Here is a 20,274-nt window from a genome sequence, read left to right as displayed (position 1 = left end):
TGTACATCATATAGTTACCCCATAGGTAGCTAAAGATGGGGGTGTCTCCCCAGTTTACAGACAAGAATACTGAGCCTCAGAGAACTAAGGGCACCAGAGACCACATCATTGTGGACAGGGACCCAGGCTGCTTCTCTGTAGTTGCACGGTGAGCAGGTATGGTCACACTTCACGACGGATGTGGATTTCTTACCTTGCATTTTTCCTAAAAGAAATGGCAAGTGCGTCGGGTTCTTTTATTTTCAAATATCCAGGCAATTTAAAAAGGCTATTAGAAAATAGCAAAATTAACAAGCATACCCAAGTGCAGAAATTTTAGCAGCCCTGCAATCCACAGATATGCTCTTTGTTTTTCCTTAATGAGGACGTCGTGTAGATGTAGGGATTCAGATGCTTGGTTCTGTGAAGTAGTCATGGGAACCGCAGGGCTGAGAGGTTTATATTTGAGGGGAGGAAAGGCAGAGAGCTGTTGGATGAATGCATACTTCCTAAATTAAATTTTTTAGGAATAAACATTACCAGCTAACACTTGTCTTGATTTATAGTTTGCCAAGTATTTTCATGAGTTTTCTGATTTTAATATCTGATTTAACATATTTAATAAATATATCGAACAAGTGTGTAATAAATATATTCTGATTTAAATATTATGAAATATTGTCAACTTTTGAAGAAGACAGTGGGGATAATTATCTCCATTGTGCAGACAAGGACACAGAGAGACTCCGGGGTCACATAGAGTGAGGGGTGGAACGGAGATGATTCACATGTTCTACAGAACTTAGAGCTTTTCCCAAGAGTCATTTAATTCCAAGTGTCCCCCTCTCTGATTCCCTGATGTCCAAAATAAATATAATGTGAGCCACTTACATAATTTAAAATATTCTAGTAACCACTAAAAAGATAAAAAGAAACAGGTGAAATGAATTTTCATAATGTTAATTTAGCCCAATGTATCCAACACATTATCATCTCAACGTACAATCAGTATAAAAATTATTAATGAGATCGTTAATGTTTTTTGGTACCAGGTCTTTAAAATTGTTTCATGTCTTACACATACAGCACATCTCAGTGCAGACCAGCACGTTTTGGGGTCTCAGCAGCAACATCTGGTGATTGACTGCTATATGGGGCAGTGTGGCTCTAACTCCTACAAAGTCATTTCAGAGCCCAGGGGTGCCCCCTGACCTTGAGGCTGGCCTCCATTGCTGTGGAGCCCCTTGACAGCGGGTAGGTGAAATGGGCTTCAGCAAGTTTCTGAATCTGTAAACTTGTGGTTTTCAGATGTAACTATTGGAGCTTTCATGTCGGACAGTGTGGTTCTCCTAAGGTGAGATGCTTCTCTCTTTCCTCTTGGCTCTTCGTGGGTGAGGGATGGAATTTGGTGGGGAAGGGGGGCCCAGGGGAGTTATTCATCATTAGTCAGCAGTCACTCTGCCCTGTTCCTTGCAGGCAGAGGTGCTTGGTAAGTGCAAATGCTGCCTTTGTTTTTTCATTCTTGTTATCCTCTATCCCGGGGTTTCCAGCCGGTGGGCCTTGAGTGGTTTACGTGTGTAAGAGGATAGCATCCTCTAGGATGCTAGAAGCTCCTCTAGGAGCTTCTAGGAAGAGTTGGGGTTTTTGCCTTTTGCTGTGAACAGTCCCTTCCATAGATGTGCTCTACACATAGTGTCATTTCCTGTGGGCGCCATGAAACTGCTCTATCCCATCTCTTCATCCCTGCACCCTTCATCCCGGCTCTCCCACCTTGTAGTCCCCAGCCCCCCAGGGCCTGGGAGCCTCCTGCCCCCTCATTCTTTGGTGGCAGCAGAGGGTGAGGGACATGAGCTCAGGCCCAGTCCTCGCTGTGAAGCCCATGCAGTCTGGATCTTTCCTGCAAAGGCCAGCGGGCTGCTGGCCTACCCATGAACCCTCTCCAAGTATTTCTGTCTCTGTGACTCAGAGAGGCAACATTACACTTTGGAGCGGGAGCCAACTCATAGGTTTTGTTAACAACCTGATTTCAGAACTTTCTAAAATAGGCTAGTAGGCTCTTAGAGCTGGAAGGGATCCCAGAGGCCATGGATTTCCACACCCTAGATTCCTCTTGTTCAGCAGGGCCTTCCTCTGAGTCTCCACCATAGTACCACACAGCCTCCTCTAGAAGGACGTAGTGCCCAGGGTGGGGATTAGTAACTTCTGAGGGGACCAGTTCACCCACAGGTAATGAAAAATGTTAAATTGTTCAAGCTAGTTACTTTGCACACACTTAACTGACAAATGCTAATTTCAAGGTTTGTCATATTGGCAGCAGTCAGAAAATCCATGTGTAACTTACTTTTTCAAGATGATGATCATAAAATTCCTGAGTCAGAAATGACTCTGCTACTCCAGGAATTATAATACTTCTAATATCAACCACTACTCATTTATTGAGCACCACAATGGGCAGAGAATTGTGGGGAAACATAATATTTCAGGCATTGTCCATTCTACACCAAGGGGATTAGTTAAAGCAAGCCATAAATACATCATAAAACCTCAGCTATATAATGAAATATGTGATAGGTGCTATATGAACAGTATAGATAATAAATATTCTAAGGATTTAGAAAAGATGATGAACAACACCCTAGGGATGCTCTAGACAGAGACTTGGATCATATTTTCTCATCAAGACACATAGCCTCAAGGGCCTTTGGCTTTCAAGTTCTTTCTTTCCTAAGAGTTGGCTTAACATGGCCAATCATGTTGGAAATGAAATGAATAAATTTAATATGACATCCCCCCCACCCCCACCGCCTGACAAATGTTAAATTGTTAAAGAGGCAGAATAGCCTTAAGGTTAAGGGTGTAAACTCTGGGGCAAGGTGGTCTGGGCTCAAACCCTAACTCTGCCCTTACAAGGTGAGTTTCCTGGGCAAGTCTGGTAACCTCTGCTTCAGGATTGTCATCTGTTAAAAAGGCAATAATAGTACTTACCTCACTGGGTATCATAAGTTCTTATGAGAGCTCAGTGAGCTAGAACAGTGCCTGGTTTAAGTGCCCAGTAAATGTTAGCAGTTCTGACATCAGTTGGGTTTAATTTGCCTGCCTCAAAGTCTGCTTCTTGGTCCCCTATCTTCCATATAACAGCCCTTCAGTATTTGAAGGTGGCGGCTGTGTCCCTCGGGTGGTGACTTCAGTAAGATGGGTCCTTTAATTACTCCCACGGGACTGGATTTCTACTTTATCACCCTTCTTCTGGGTTGGTAGTTTTTCAGGTGGAACAGCCTTCATAGCTCCAGATGGTTGCGGTTGGACTTGTGAAGCCAGGGCTCTGGCTGGTGGCCTCACGAAGTCATTTTCCCTCCCTCACTCTTCTGAGCAGTGTGCCCTGGCTTCTCAAGATTCCCCTTGAATAAAACGTGTTCCCCCACTTCTCTTTGTGGAAACCAGGCCCTCTCCAAACTGGGAGCTTCTGGCACAAAAGGCACATCTCATAGGTTCTGCATTTTCATCATTCTTGTATTTTATAAGCTTGTAGCTGTGAGCTCTAACCCAGAGGGGCTTGTCTCCTTTTGTCCTCTGTTGTGAGGGACAGCCCTCCCCAGGGGTGTAAACATAAAGCGTAAACATAAAGCGAGGCAGTGACATGTGGATGGGAGACCACGGACCCCAGCCTGGGATGGAGGGTTGAATCGGATGAGGTGAATTCTAACGGGGCCAGATGTAGAGTCCATGGAAGAGAACGCCTGGAAGCACTCCTGGGGAGGGGAGGCTTTAGGAGCAGGGCCAGGAGCACCGGCTTGGATGGGGAGGTCCGCGGAAGGCCGTGACAGCTACTCTAGGGGTGCCAAGCTCACCATATCCCATTCCCTCATTCATTCTGCTCTGTGCATTGACCTGTTGAGACATGAAGTAGCTCCCTGGAGTAATGGATGGCTTTGGGGATATCCCAGTTAGTGGTCTAACACCTTCACCAGGGTGCAGGCTCATTATGTGTCCCCCCCGACCCCGTCTCTGCCCTGCAAGCAACATGACCCCACAGAAGGCCAGGGTCACTGGAGCAACACCACGTCAGAAAGTATTCTGACTGGTTTTATTATTTACCTGGAAGTTAAATATCAGGATCAAATCAAATATCAGAATTTGAACTATCCGAGAAGCATCAGAAAGAAGTAGTCCATGGAAAAAGAAGATGTGGTGTGTATATATATATATATATATATATATATACACACACAATGGAATATTACTCAGCTATAAGAAAGAATGAAATGCCGTTTGCAGCAACACGGATAAACCTAGAGATGATCATACTAAGTGAGGTAAACCAGGCAGAGAAAGACAAATACCATATCTCACTTATAGGTGGAGTCTAAAAAAATGATACAAATGGACTTATTTACAAAACAGAAATAGAATCACAGACATAGAAAACAAATTTCTGGTTACCAAAGGGGAAAGGTGGGGGGAGGGATAAATTAGGAGTTTGGGATTAACATATACACACTACTATATAGAAAATAGATAAACAACAAGGTCCTACTGTATAGCACAGGGAACTATACTCAATATCATATAATAATCTATAAGGGGAAATAATCTGAAAAAGAATAGATATATGTATATGTGTAACTGAATCCCTTTGCTGTACACCTGAAACTCACACAACATTGTAAATCAACTATATTTCAATTAAAAAAAAAGTATTCCAGCCACCAGCTTCTTTAAAGTCTCAAGCACATTTGCGGTGCTGTCTTTGGGTGCCCCTTTGCTTTCATCTCAGACTGTGAAACCCAGTCTCCCGCCCCCCAGGGGTGTGGGTTGGCCAAGCTCTGCCCTCGGGAAGTTTGTTCTCTGGGATTAGCTTGAGAGGGCAGGCCTGGTGTTAGGGTGATAGGTGCTTGGTGTTAATGCCATTGAAGATTAAAGGAAGTGATCAGAGAGGCTTATGAAAGATTTCTGGGCTTTTCCTGGTCCAAAAGCAATACTTGGAGTTGAAACAAAAAGGCTTGAGGGAACTGATCTGATGGATGTTGGAGATGTGCTTGTGAAGGTCCTGGTCTGTCATTTCAAAGGACTGTTGTTTTTTTTTTAAACAATGGCTCATGGAGGTCCTATTGTCTGTACCACTCACTTCTGCTTCCTACTCACCTCGCCTTCCCCTGCCAGGCTCTGCCAGGAGAAGAAGTGTCCTCCCCACGAGGGGGTCCTGGCACGGTGATAGGAGGGCCTGGGCTGCTTCTGTGCAGTGACTGGCAGGACACATGGGCAGCTGGGGTTCTCACAGGGTGGACGCCCTGTTTTGTGAAACTTTGGCTCCTCCTGTGGTTTTCAATCCCTTGGCCTGGAGAGGAGGTTTCACCCATTTAACAAGGTTTTTTTTTTTGTTTTAATTTTTATTGGAGTATAGTTGATTTACAGTGTTGTGTTAGTTTCAGGTGTACAGCAAAGTGAATCAGTTATACATATACATATATCCACTCTTTTTAAGATTCTTTTCCCATATAGGCCATTGCAGAGTATTGAGTGGAGTTCTCTGTGCTATACAGTAGGTCCTTATTAGTTATCTATTTTATATATAGTAGTGTGTATATGTCAGTCCCAATCTCCCAATTTATCCCTCCCACCCTTTCCCCCCAGTAACCGTAAGTTTGTTTTCTACATCTGTGATTCTATTTATGTTTTGTGAGTAAGTTCATATAACAAGCGTTTTTGAATACTTAACTCTCCTGGGAATATCAGGATGAACTCACCAGGATTCCCACCACCCTCGGAGGGCCTACAGGGCGGGTGGAGCGGGTTTGGAAATGGACAGTGACCTTAGTTACTAGATGAGGCGAGGTGTGAACACAGTGTTGGGAACACAGAGAAGGAAGACATCCAAGTGCCAGGGGTGCTAAGGAACACTCGAGCATTTTCCAAGGATGAACCCAGAAGGAAGTTGGAAAACCGGATATTGGATTTCTTCCAGGCAGCGCTGTTGTCTGACTTCCGTTAGACCTACAGCTGTATCTGCTCTGGGATCCTGCAGTTCCTTTCTACCTGTCACAGCTGTTCCTCTCTTGACCCATGTCTCAAGGCAGTGCTGGCAATAGTGAAATCCCCTAACCCCATCTGGGCCATGCAGCTCCTCGCTTCCTTTTTTCTCTGAGGTTTTCCTTAACGCTTTCTTTTCTCAGAGTTGGTGTTGGTCCTGGTTCCCATCTGTCTTGTCCCCCTGGATGCTCTTTGTGGGATCACTGAACACAAGTGAGGTCATTGTTCTCAAGCTGCTAATGCCCCTTAATCTTGTTATGTCACCCCAGTGGCGTGAAGGCCAGGGCTTCTTGGAGGTAAAAGGGTCTTTTTGTGAGGCCTGGAGGGGAGAAGGTTAAGCCATAGCTTAGGTGAACCGTCCCTCAGCAGATGTTTGCAACAAGAGCAGAATGGTGTGATTCACTCTCTGCTTCTGTTGGGGAGCCCCCGGGGAGTCCCCAGAAGGCCAGCAATGATGGATGGAGTCCATCCATCAGGCCCTGGGGGATGATCCCTGTCGGTGAGAGGAGTGTGCTTGTTTATTGGGTTTCACTTTTGGTCCCACCACCAGGCAGGTTGGTTTCTTCAGCTCTAAAGTGCTTTGGTGTTACCAGCTGGGACTCCATTCATCAAGGTCTTTTAGAAAAATACTTAATTAATTGATGGGAGTAAATGAAGAGAGTAGGTTTGACCCACTGGATGGGACTTTGCAGTTCATGCTTGTAATGGCAGTAAATGCTTTGGGGAATTCCTGCTTATGTATCTATTTCTTGAGTCACAGCATCCCCTATAGGGACGCCTCTTAAATCTATTCCTATCTTCCTAGTATAATGGAAATCAGAACTTAACTGGTGAAATTTTAAATAATCTCTCAGCATCTTGTGGTTCATTTACGGCTTCAAGCAGATAGATGTGTTTTGTTAACAACTAACTTGCCTTCATTATTGGGAAGATAACGATTCATTTATTGGGAAATAAGCTGAGAAACCGGAGAAAAGGATTTGCAGAGCACCCTGGCCATTCTCTCTTGGGCTGTTTCACACTTTAATTAGAGGCTGGGCTGAAGCCCTGGGATTTGTCCTGTTGGTTTACTTCTCATTTGGTTCTGAGTGCTGCTCTTCACTGTGACTAAGTCGCCTTCCTCTTGACCTGTAGGGCGAGACCCGTCATCACGGTGGATGTCTCCATCTTCCTCCCCACCTCCATCAACATCACGGCGCCCCAGTGCCACGATGGCCAGCAGCCTGTGAACTGCCTGAATGTCACCGCCTGCTTTAGCTTCCACGGCAAGCACGTTCCGGGAGAAATAGGTAAAGAGCCACCGAGTCAGGGCTCAGCATAGCCATCTTAGCTGGAGTGGGCATGTGGGGTCATGGGAAGCCAGGGGATGTTTCTGGGGTTCCCTCCTGCTGTGCATCCCAGCTGGTTTTGTAGGCAGCAGGCCCACAGGCTAGATGCCCTTTCCCCTGAGGTTCCCCCTCTCCTTTTCTTACCATTGTTTTTCCAATTCATTGCAACCTCTAGCTCTCAGACAAATAATATTTGACTCTAAGCATCCTTTCTGCAAATTTCCATGGACCAGACTGAAACCTCACTGGGCCACGTGTGGGATAGGTGGTGGGGCTTGTGGAAATGCAGTGAATAGCCTGGCCCTTCTGGAACATTCCATGCAGTTAGAAAAAAGAAGTGGTGGGACTTTGGAGGCTCTCCCTTGAGCTTGCAACACCAGTCAGATGTCAGGGGCTTGTGTTCTTTACTGTGGAATCAGAGACCGAGGATGGGTGGTGGGATTAGCATTGCTGAGTTTTACAAAGGCTCGGGCTTCCAAAAGGTGGGGAAGCTGCTTTGTTAGCTTCAGATGTTGGAGAAGGGGCAGGCGAACCCTGGCCAGTGGCAGCTGTCCCTGCCGTTTCTCTGACTGGGAAAGGGCGACTTGCTGGCCCAGCTCCAGAGACTGGGCCAAGCCCAGGAACAAAATAGGATCAGTGTGTATTAGAATTCAAAGTGTGTGATCACCTGAAGGAAATGAATCTGGAGCAGCTGTGCAGATTAAGAGGTCTTTTAACTTGAGAGACATTGAATAATAGAAAGTAGAGTTCCAGGAAAATGAAACAAAACAAAACAAAACAATAAACACCACCACTATTAAGGACCTGGACTCATTGAATTTCTTAGACAGTTTTTGTGTCATGAGTGTCTCCCCTCCCTACTCACTGTGTAGTCCTTGGACCAGCAGTATCAGCATTTCCTGGGAGCTTGTTAGAAATGCAGAATCGGAGGCCCTGATCTGAACCTCTGAACCAGAAACTGGATTTAGATCCCCACAAGATGCTAGTACACATTTAAGTTTGAGAAGCTCTGCTCTGGAGCACATGTATGTGGGCGCCCGGACACGCAGAGCTCACGATGCACACACTATTCCATTTCTCTGCTGCGCCTTGAATGCTCTACCTTATTTAACAATATGCTAATCCTTCTAGGCTGTTTCATTGGCATTTCTCTTGATCTTCAGGTGGATTGAATAAGCTCAACAATGAAGCCTTGTGTTTTTTATATGGATTTTTGAAAAAGAACTTAGAAATTTCAAAACAATATAAATTTACTGTGAACTTGGGACTTGGTTAGTGAGAGAGGACTAACAAACTTTTTGTGTGCAACCCAGTGAGAAAAAGATACTTGGTCCGGATCATACAGGTCTCGGTGAAGCCAAGAGTTGAATTCTGGTCTGATGATACTATTGCTTTCCAAAAATGATTTCCCACCACCTCCCTAATTGTTTAAGGCACCACAGTCTCTAGGAAAAAAATGTTCTGATGGTCTTGGGACTCATATATCCTCTGCCTAATTAGATGGTGTGTCCTTTATCAATACCAACTTGTGATGTAGTTGAACTCCATTAAGGAACATTTTAAAGGAATTGTTGAGTTGAAGATTACTTCTGTTGTGTTTAAAAATAAGCAGAACTACTCTACAATTCTAAGAACAGCAAGCAATTAATAGTTCATGTGTGTGTTCATTTGACAAATATTTACCGTTCGCCTGCACGGGCCAGCCGTGTCCTCACGGAGTTTTTAATGGGAATTAGAAGGAGTTTCTGTTTTGATCCTGAAGCTGCATACACAGTTTTCAGACTCAATAACTACATCACTGTGGTGGTGAAAATGGAGGTAAGTTGGGTAGAGCAGGAATAGAGGAGAAGAAACCAAGATGCAAATTTTGAGTGAGAGTGATTTCAGAGCATATGAGATCAGTGGGAGAGCAAACTCTGATTTGTAGGTTCAGGGGCTGAGCCAGGAGGAGATGTGGGTTTCTCCTCATGCTGCCCCCCACAAGTGGCTCCTTCTGGAACCCCAGTCATTGACCCCAGCCACCAGGGCCCCTTTCATTGACCCTGGTCATCGGGGACCCTTTCCTTGACCCCAGTCATTGGGGCCCCTTTCATTGACCTCCAGGCAGAATTATAATTAAGGTCCAGGCTAGCAATGGCCCTTCAGTGCTGGGGTATGATGGAAGAGACAGGCTGTCAGATGACATCCAGTGTTGCCTTCATGGGCAGCAACCTGGCTAATGTCCACCTTAGGATGTGGAACGTTGAGCAGGAGCACCTGCCCCAGTGCAGGTTACTTCCTTACCCTCCATCTGCCACATGGGTTCATTGATGAAATTAGACATCCCTTGACAGTCTAAGGGGATGTTTGCCCACATTTATTTAAGATTCAGGCATGAAGAGGATGATAACTGGAGACTTTGGGTATTCGTAGGGCAAAGCAGGAAATTTTCTATCCCTGGCATTTTCTGTTCCTTCCCCTGCCATTCAGGGAAATGAGCTATATCTCAGCCTTCGCAGTAAAGGGAGAAATGTAGAAATCTGCCGCAAAATAAGCTGGCAGGGGAATACAGAGAGTTTGAGGAGGGAATGATGGGAAGTCATGATGGTGTGATGAGGAATCAGGTGGAGGCAAAGTAGCCAGGTGGATCCAGATGTGGGCAGAACGCAGCATAGAAGCAGCCCCTTGGTTCTGTACCACCGGGAAGATCAGGTCCCCTGTTTCCATATCCAGGAAGGATGGGAGCACCTTCAGCACACAGACATCCTCCTCTCTCCTCCAGGCCCAGCAGCCAGTGCTGGCCAGCTCAGTGTCATTGCTCAGGCCTCTGTGTTGGGAGCCCAGGGCTGGAACTCCAGTTATGAGCCTTCCTTGCTCTCACTGCTGGCAGCTGCACAAGAGCATGTTAGTGGTGGTTTTGGCATGGCATGCTTGGCAAGTGGGCATCTTCTAGGCACCTCTCAGTGTCTGCATTTCCAGAGCTGAGTCTGTCAGCAGAACGGCTGCATTTGGGCAAGACAGCCTGGGCAGTGCAATAAAGAGGCGCCAGTTGTGTGCTAGGTACTTCGGAACAGTTGTCCGAAGTGGCATATATCTGCTGGCACCGAAGTGGCATATATCTGCTGCGGGACCACCCTAGGGATGTCTTGGGGGGCCGTAAGCAGTTGACATTATAGTCATCTCTTTGGTTTTTTCTCTCCCTTGGGACCTGATGGGGCTGAAGCATACACACAGAGAAGGGACTCCTTTTGCCTCTTCATTTTCTGTGTTGGTAATGGAAAAACCAAAGCTCCCACTTGGTCACAGAACATTCAGGGCCAGCTGATGACCCAAGCCACTAGAGGGGCTGCTGCCGCTTCTGGCAATGCTGTGGGAACTACAGAGGTTCTTTACGGGGGTGACTCTGCCTTGGCGCCAGTGACAGCTTGGCAGGGTCCATTCAGGAAGATGGAAACCACACCAGTTATTTTAACAGAGAGCGTTTAACATTTGGAATCAGTTAAGCAGGTCATGGAGGACCCGGAAGTAACTGCAGGAAGCAGCCACCACTTCTAGGTCTGCACCAGGGATCTCAAAGGTGGTTTCCAGACCGGCTGCCACAGCAGTACATGGAATCTTGTTAGACATGTGAATTCTGCCTGATTTGGAAACTCTGAGGGTGGGGCCCAGCAAACGTGTTTTAAAGGAATTTTTTTAATATATAAAAATTTATTTATTTATTTACTGGCTGAGTTTGGTCTTTGTTGCTGCATGTGGGCTTTCTCTAGTTGTGGCCAGCCGGGGCTACTCTTTGTTGTGGTGCACAGGCTTCTCATTGCAGTGGATTCTCTTGTTGTGGAGCATAGGCTCTAGGCACGCAAGCTTCAGAAGTTGTGGCTCACGGGCTCTAGAGCGCAGGCTCAGTAGTTGTGGCTCACGGGCTTTGTTGCTCTGTGGCGTGAGGGATCTTCCCGGACCAGGGCTCGAACCCGTGTCCCCTGCATTAGCAGGCGGATTCTTAACCACTGCACCACCAGGGAAGCCCGCAAAATGTGTTTTAACAAGCTTGCAGCTGGCTTAGGTTTGAGAACCTCTGGTCAAGGGGAACAAAGGGAAAAGGTTATACACGTGGGGGACCACTTCCTTGGGGTCATCAGAACATAGAAGCTTGGAGAAGCGACCTTGCGGACCTGGCATCTAAACCTCAGAAGAGGGGACAGTGGCTGGTGCTGCTGGTACCTCAGAGGGGTGCAGTGAGGCTGGTTCTGAGGTGTGGGGGAAACATGAAACGAGAATTAACTGCTGTTGGAGGCGGCCACCATGGAAAACTGTCGCTGGGTTAAGCTCATGGGAAGCCCCTTCCCCTCTTCCAGCCTTGCAGCCTCCCTCAAGCTCTCCATGTCTGCAGGGCCTCCCAGAGAGCTACTGGCAAGGCAGAAGTGAGGTTTGCAGAGTCCCAGCCGAGCAGAGCAGCAGCTTCTTTTTTTTTTTTTTTTTTTTTTTTTGCGGTACGCGGGCCTCTCACTGTTGTGGCCTCTCCCGTTGCGGAGCACAGGCTCCGGACACGCAGGCTCAGCGGCCATGGCTCATGGGCCCAGCCGCTCCGTGGCATGTGGGATCCTCCCGCACCGGGGCACGAACCCGTGTCCCCTGCATCGGCAGGCGGACTGTCAACCACTGTGCCACCAGGGAAGCCCGAGCAGCAGCTTCTTAAATCCGTCACAAGGAGTCACTGAAACTCCTGTTGGCTCATTCAATCAACAGATAGTTACTAGGTTCTGAAAGGTGCCAGACTCTGTGCCCAGCGTTGGGCACAGAGCATGGAACAGGCCAGTCAAGGTCCTTGCCCCCATGGAGTGTGTGTGGTCAGCCCTGTGGTCCGTCCTGGGGTGCAGACACCGTGCCCAACTCAACCCGCAGAACACACTTATAACAGATTTCATCAAGCTATATAAAACAAGAGTTCGGCTCATCTCAAGTCTTATTAACCTTCATTCTTAGCCTGGGGAGCAGCGTGTGGCTCCTGGGAGCCTCCTGGTTGCCATAAGCAAGGCAGGTGAAGGCCATGCCTGAGAGGCCTCTGCCCCTTACCCGCGGGCTGGGCCTGTACCTACTTGCTGGCCAGGCTGAAACCTAAATGCACTTGTCAGTCCTTGGAGGCTGAGACTCAAGCTGGCAATCCTGGACTCTCCCCGGAGCACTAAATAGAAACCAGGCAGGGCTGAGCCCTAAGTGGTTGTGTTCTGTGCTCTGACCCAGCTCCCTCATGTTGCTGTGGCTCTCGTATAGCCTGGCGAAGCTGTGAGTGAGCAGGGGGCCTGCCCTACCCCTGGACAAGCAGTAGAGCCCAGGTCCTGATAAATGGCACCAAGGTCATGCAAGCCAATGGCAGAAATAAGTCTGACACCAGCAAGCTTTCCCCAGACCCTTCCTCTGGTCCTAGGGATGTGTTTCTACTCAAGAGAGCACTTGCACACAGAGAACATTCCCTGAGCTCCTTCTGGTCTCTCGAGAAGCATGGAGATGGGTTAATGAGGCAAATCCATGTTCTATGGGGGGGGGGGGCGGGATCCTATTCTAATTACCACCTCATTCCTTTGGGGGAGGGCGAGAAAAGTTAGGTAAGTGGAAATAGCCTTTTTTCCCCTCTCCTGGAAAACTCCGAGGGAAGCTCAGAGTAAGTTGAAGGAGGATTTATTAGTAGAATTTCACAGCTGAAATCATGTTCTGATGGAGAATGGGAATGAATCAAAACTCTCTGGGAGCGACCAGAGCCGTGCTGATGCAAGACAGCTGGCTCGATGCTGGCCCGGGCCGGTGTGGGGGGCCCTGGGGAACCAGCTGGGGGGCAGGGAAAGGAGGAGGCTGGAAGCATGACTCTGGGCTGATCAGCTTTTCCATCAAGATGACATCATTCGACATGGCAGGGACACAAGCTGCCAGAAGGAGAGCTGAGGATGTGAAGTGCGCTGTTGGAGCAGGCCCTAATCAGAACCAGCACCTCCCCGGCCCCGGCTGACTGGGCTGGGGGCGGCCGCTAGCAACTCCACCAGCCTGTTGCTCCCACGGGGTGGGCCGCCGAGCCAAGGGGCTGTCAGGCTGCTTCTCCGGCATCTCGTCTGCTTCTTAGGCGGGGCTCCCTTTTAGACACACTTGGGGTGGGGGCTGATCAAAACTGTTAGCAGCGAGCTCAGGGATTTAGGGTGGTCCACACTTCTTGCCACTCTGGCAGCTACCTCCTCACTCAGGCTGGGTTTCCCATCATGGGTCTCTGGTTTTGTTCTAGAAGAGAGATTTTGCTAAGGTGCTGACTTCTTTTTGTGTAATTTAAAATGCCAAAATAAATTTTAAATCAAGGAGAAGCACTGAGTAGGCAGTTCAAAAGGGGAAATATTTCCAAAATGATTGCACTTGGTGAATTGGGTAATTTGGTCTGTCTGATTGTATGCTTTCTTGTTTTAGAAATATCTGGTAGGTGAGCGTGTTGGCATGTGTACAGTCTGCCCATAGCAGAGCAGCGGTTGTGGTCCTCAGCTTGGCGTTAGTAACTCAGCTGTTTCTCCCCTCCCTTGAGTTGCAAGAAGAATCTATTGGGCCAACAATTCTGCAGTGAGATGGGGTTTTGGAGAACTAAGCTTGATGTTTGTAAAGTATCTGCACAGTTCTTGGCACATATGGAGGGTCGAACTCATTCTGTTTTCTGGACTTGTCCCATTTTAATGCAGCTTCTTGCAGAAGCAGAGCCTGTATCAAGGATTTGAGTGCACATTGTTGATTCAGGAGGGGATCCCAGGAAACATCAGTAGGAAAGCAGGACCATGAGATAGGAAGGGAAGGCAGCTGTATTAGGGTTCACCAGAGAAGCAGAACCAAGAGGGTGTGTGTATATGGAAATTATAGCTCAGAGGCAGTCTGGAAGCAGCACTTCTTTTCTGGGGGGGACCTTGGTCTTTACATTTTAAGGCACTCAACTGATTGGGCGAGGCCCACCTGCATTCTGGAGGGTAATCTGCTTTATTCAAAGTCTACTGATTTAAATGTCAATCCCATCTAAAAAATACCTTCATCGTAACATCCTGATGGGTGTTTGACCAAATATCTGGATACCGTGGCTTAGTCAAGTTGACTAGAAACCATCACAGCAGCTGGATAGAGGGTGTGTTATTAAACAAGTTACCACTGTAACAGGGCGGCGGGAGCAGAATCCTGCTAGGGAAGTCTGGGAGCCAGTGTGGAACACACCTCACGGTTACCCCACCCAAAGGACCAGGGAGCTGGGGTCATGCTTTCCTGAGCGCTGCCCCAGGGGCTTTAGTCCTTGGTGCTCCTGGCCTGCCATGCCCATGGGTGCATGCCATGCCCACCAAAGCCCTTGGGAAAGGGAATGCAGGTGCCGGCAGTTGGAAGTTGGGCTGGACAGCAGGGAAATGGTAAAAGCCAAGAAGATGTAGTTGGGGCCCTGATGCTATCTGCTCTGTCTTCCTGTGTTCATTTCCACCCAGGCTTTCTCTGGGCTCAGCCATTCATTGCTGACGAGATGGTTCAAACCCTCTGTTCTCTCCTTGGTCACCCTTCATGCCCACCCAGGGGAGGATGGCTGTAGCTCTCTCACCTGGGAGGACGGCCAGGTGGGGGGCTGTAGCGGGGACCCCACTCAGCAGCTGCTGCCACCACGTTGGTTACCCCACCAAGGTCTTCTGGCTCATCTTCCAGCAACACCCATCTCCAGTCCTGATCCTGCTAAATGAAACTTGGAAACTCACTTCATTTATGTTGTACATATTCTTATTGTTTGGCTGTTGCTCAGGGAAATTGTGATTAGGAGAAAGTAAATTAGCCAAAGTTCAGCTCCAAATCTCTATACTCATTTGATTCTGCTGTCTGTGCATTCCAAGAATGTGAGTTTTTTGTCTGATAATATAAAAAATGCACCAAGAACCAGTATGGTAGGAATAGCCCAACACTGGAGATGAGCAGAGTTCCAGATTCCGCTCTCTGGCCTGCAGCAAGTCTTGTTCCCTCTTGCGCCATCAGTTCCTCATCTGAAAAATGAGGGTCTTGATGTAGATGGTCCCTAGGCTTGCCCAAAAGGTTAGACATTCTACGAGTCTACCCCGTTTCCTGCACTGTCACCATCAGAGCAGGTAGGTAAATCTTGTATAGGTTCCCATGTTTTCTCTGTTGAAGTACTTTCCCGTGTGCTTTCTTCTGTTCCCAAAAATATCTCCTGGGATCATCCAGGTCGCAGGTACCTCCTGGTGATCTAGCCTTGCCTTGGAAATCAGCTGTTTGCTGAAATAAACAAGCTGGGGCAAACCTGCCCTTGCTGACCAGGAATCTGCCAGCTTGGCCTGGCAAGGTCCCTGAGATGGCAGAGGCCCAGGAAAACCATTAAATGCATCAAAAATATACCCTGTGGCAGCTACAGAATGCCAATCCAGGTCACTTTCCTCCTTCGTACCTCCCCCAGTGGCTGATCCCTTTGATGTTATTAAAAGCCAGAGCCATCCGCATGGCCCCAGCTTCACATACTTAAATGCCAGGAGGCATTAGGCTGATTTTTTTTTTGGTGCAAGAGCCCAGCTTCTAGGAGGCTGGTGTGTGGAGCCAGGGCAGGGGCTGGGTCATCCGCTTTCCCACTGCTCAGCAGTCTCATCTGGTCATTTTAGGGACAGAAGCTCCTTTTCTCTCACTTTAAAAATACCACGTTCCCCTGAATCCACAAAGCAACTAAAAGATAGTGTTACGTAAAGAAGTGTTATGGAGGGGCTGACCTCTGAAACAGGGTTCTGTGGGACAGAAAAGCAATGAAATGGGTCTTTTAATACCAAAGCCATATTTACCTAATAAAACACATTGTCCCATACTTACTGACAGACTCTGAAATAATGGAGGCGAAACCCTTTGGGTTTATTTATCCAATGTGTGTTCTCTATCGTGACCATTTTTTAAAGTCCCACATTGTGTCACAGTAGGTTCTGCCATCTGGCATTACACCTTGAGGCACAAGGTGATGAGGTTTCCTTTTTGGGAATGCACCCCAGTACAGACCCCACAGTGGTCATGGTTTTGTTGAACCAATAGGCACCATAAAACTGGTCACTGTATGGCGGCCTAGGAATGAAGTCAGCTTCAGCCGCCCCTGTGTTTCCCTGAGTGAAATCTCCATGAGGGCAGGAGTTTGCCCTCGTTGTTCTTTGATGTGTCTCCCATGCCTGCACAGTGCCCAGCTCAGTGGACCACGGATGGCTATGGTCCAGTAGATGTAGCAGTTATAGAGCCCGATGCAACAGCTGTGCAATGAGTCAGAATTATTGGGTGATTCCTCCCTCGTGTGGGGCATATGTCCTGTTTCTTTATGGGAGTCAGTATTCCATGCAGCCTTGGTGGTTTCAGCGGCTTCTTGTAGTATTCCTTGTAATTGTCCTGCCTTTCAGGACACTAATTGTGTTGGGTACAGCTAACCATTGATGTGTATATTGGTGGCTCAGATGATAACTCGTGAGGTTTAAATTGTGGGGAGCTGTGAAGTGTGATGCCCAGAGCATCCCCAGGAAGACAGGGATGTCCCAGTGTCTCCGGATTCTGGGGGTGCCTGGCTGTATATTTCTCTCTGAGATGGTATTGATCGGGGCTGCCTGCCATCAGTCCTCTGTGCAGCAGGGGGCTAGGTATTGTCTGAAGGGTGCTTGTGATCCTCTGAGGGGGTCTGGAGGGGGCCTTGTCACTGTGTCTATCCTCGCTGATGTTTTGACCTTATTCATTGGCAGGCCTGAATTACGTTCTGACGGCTGATATGGCCAAAAAAGAAAAGAGCCAGTTGCCCAGGGTCTACTTTGTGTTGCTGGGAGAGTCCGTGGGTCAGGTCTCAGAGAAGCTGCAGCTGGTCCATTTGGAGGCGACGTGTCATCATTACGTGGCCCATGTGAAGGTCAGTTCTTTTTATCCTCAAACTTTGATCTCTACAGATGTTCATTTGGAACTGGTGGAAACTTTTATTGTGCATTACATATGCTCTGACTTTCAAAATTTTATTTTACAAGGAGGAGAACATTCGTTTCTTCTTTTAAAGTTGGAGTTGGGCAGCTCTTTATTGATCTTACTGTGCTGGTCTTAGCCTCTGAGGGGGGTGATGGTAGGCCAGGAGACCAGCAGTGCTCTCTGGCCTTGCCTTGTTCTCTTGGGATGTTTTTTGTCCTCTCCCCTCTGTGAGGCTCAGTAGTCTTCTCAGAGGAGAGACACAGAAGCACGTGCCTCTGAGTCAGCAGTGGTGCTGGATCACACTGTGCCTGATGCCTTTCTCGGTGATTCACTACATATTAGCTCATAGTCAAGGTTAAGGTGTTTTACAACTGGTTTGATTGTCCTCTCTTGATTACTTCCTGTTTATTTTAGGAGTGCATTTTATGGTCCCTTTCCCCCTCAATTAAATAAACTTTCAAAATGTTTTTCTTCTACTGAAATTATTTGTTAAATACACTTTGCTGCTAATTCAGGAGGCCAGGCTTCAATTAGTTACAGAGAGGCCCCTGTGTAGGCAGGTCCTGTCAGGTTGGGAGTCTGGTGCCCATTGCTGCAGGAACAGCCAGCCACTGACCCCCAGGCAGAGACAGCAAAGGAGGTGGAAGGACCCCCATGACCCAAGCCACATGATGGGTAAGATGAATGTGGGTTTTGGTGTCACACAGACCCGGTTTGTGTCCAGTTGGATGAGAATTTTGACTTCTTTGTGTCTTAGTTTCTGCATCTCTAAAATAGTTACCTTAAAAGGTGGTTGTAGAATTAAACATTACATGATGGATATACTTAAAGGACCTTGCACGGAGTCTGCCACACAGCAGGCACTCAGCATTATTATTCGGTTGGACCATACGTAATTGCCAATATTCTAACATTCTTGACTTACAAAAATGATTACATGTAGTTCAACCATTATTAATGACCAGTGGCTTTTTGGATGATAACAAAAATAGACTACGGATTGGAGATGAAGTGTCCTTCTATTATTATGTCGTTAGTGCCAGAGCAGGAGAATAACAGCTGCTTCTGCATGCTTTTGGGTTGTAGATAGAGAAATGCCCCACACATCCATGGCACTTTGGCCCAGAGCCTGAGTCCATGCCCCTGAGATGCTTTTCAGTGGGGCTGGGCTCTGTCTCCTGCCAGGACGCATGCAGGGGCCTGCCCAGACCAGCTGCCCTCAGGCCTGGGCAGTGAAGGCCATTTATAAAGCAAATCATGCTCTTGTTAAGCCAACAAGCCACCCACCTCTCTGGGTCTTAGATGATGTTGGCTCGTGAGCACCCTTGGGGGTATGAGGCCGTCAAGTCAAACACTGCCAGGCCTTCAAGTGCCTGCACTTGGCGTCTCCACACTTCCTGGAGGTGGGGCGTCTTCCCTTGGGTTTCTTTTCTCTTTTTTTAAAAAATTAATTTATTTTAATTTTGGCTGTGTTGTGTCTTTGTTGCTGCGCGTGGGCTTTCTCTGGTTGCGGCGAGCGGGGGCTACTCTTCGTTGCGGTGCGTGGGCTTCTCATCGCGGTGGCTTCTCTTGTTGCAGAGCACGGGCTCTAGGAGCACGGGCTTCAGTAGTTGTAGCATGAGGGCTCAGTAGTTGTGGCTCTCGAGCTCTAGAGTGCAGGCTCAGTAGTTGTGGCGCACGGGCTTAGTTGCTCCGCGGCATGTGGGATCTTCCGAGACCAGGGCTTGAACCCATGTCCCCTGCATTGGCAGGCAGATTCTTAACCACTGTGCCACCAGGAAAGCCCTTCCCTTGGGTTTCTTTATGCTGGTCTCTTCCACAAATACTTTCCTTCTGGGCTCTTGGAACTTCTTGCTTTGACTGAGAGGTTACCCCTTCCCATGTAGCTACCAGGAGTCTTGGCTGCGAGATAGGGCCACACAGAGCCTGCAGGGCTTTGTAAAATACACTCAGAAAACAGCAATAATGAGGTGCAGGCCGGAGGTAGGGCTGTTTCTGTGGTGGCTTCTGAGGATTAACTGGGGAAGAGCAGAGCTGCCCCAGGCTATTGGTCCTGCAATGTCCTAATATCTAGGGTTCCAGACTTAGCAAATAAAAATATTAGACTTCCAGTTAAAACTGAATTTTCAGGTAAACAACAAATCAATTTTTTTTTTTAGTATAAGTATGTCCTAAATAGTGCATTTACTTATCCTAAAAGAATTAAAAAAAAAAATATTTGTCGTTTATCTGCAATTCACATTTAGCTGGGCATCCAGTTGGAAGGGTCACCCTGACCGATATCCTTCCATCCCACAAGCGGCACTTCTCCCATCAGTCAAAACACTGCTGACAAGGAGAGACATTGGATGGGGGTCAGAAGAATTTGGAGGATGAAGGCAGGGCTCAGGAGCACAGAGCAATCACACACCTTTATGGGATTATGTGGGTCATTTTAAGGAAGAGCAAGAGAGCAGGCTTCAGCAGGGCTTCTTGGACCTAGAAAAATTTGGATATAGTTATTGCTTGGCCATTTTCTCATGCAAGGAGACCGGGGTGGTGGGATCCATCAGGAAGTCACAAGCCTCTGATGCCTTTATGGTTCAGGAGACGCTCAAGGTGGATGATAATTTATAGCCATGTGGGAAGTTTTTTTCTACCAGGCATTGTCTGTGTCATAGCAGAGGACCCTGGGGACTGGCAGAGGGAGCCAGTGAAGGTGAATGCTAATGGGCCCGTTGGCTGTTCGCGATGTGGCCCAGCTGGCTTGGCCTGTGGTTTCTCCAGTTGTGGGAAAACAGCTGTGAAGGCAGTGACCCTTGTGTGGCCGAGGCAGGCAGCAATGCTGGGGGCAGGGAGTGGCAGCCTGGCCACCTCCTGGAGTGGGGCCGCGGGCTGGGAGCTGCTCATCAGGGCGGCAGGGCGTGAGAGCACAGCGCAGCCTTCTCGATGGGGCTGGCGCTGGGATTTATAGACAGTGAAGGAAGAGAGAGAAAAGTGTTCTCGCTTAATCACACACCAT

The 20,274-nt window shown here is 47.9% G+C and overlaps 1 protein-coding gene across 2 annotated transcripts in view; it reads left to right on the top strand.

Annotated features, from left to right (window-relative positions):
* Positions 1 to 20,274, top strand: part of ITGA9 (integrin subunit alpha 9) — a 353,501-nt gene that overhangs the window by 69,112 nt on the left and 264,115 nt on the right. For both annotated transcript variants that reach the window (XM_082848454.1, XM_082848455.1), the window contains exons 13-15: positions 1,288 to 1,333; positions 7,141 to 7,295; positions 17,063 to 17,223. In XM_082848454.1, coding sequence (XP_082704580.1) covers positions 1,288 to 1,333; positions 7,141 to 7,295; positions 17,063 to 17,223 — 362 coding nt within the window. The remainder of the gene's footprint in view (positions 1 to 1,287; positions 1,334 to 7,140; positions 7,296 to 17,062; positions 17,224 to 20,274) is intronic.

The sequence above is a fragment of the Leucopleurus acutus genome (assembly GCF_964270905.1).
Source record: "Leucopleurus acutus genome assembly, chromosome: 10".
Classification (NCBI taxonomy): Eukaryota; Metazoa; Chordata; class Mammalia; order Artiodactyla; family Delphinidae; genus Leucopleurus; species Leucopleurus acutus.
This window is presented reverse-complemented; position numbering and strand designations above follow the sequence as displayed.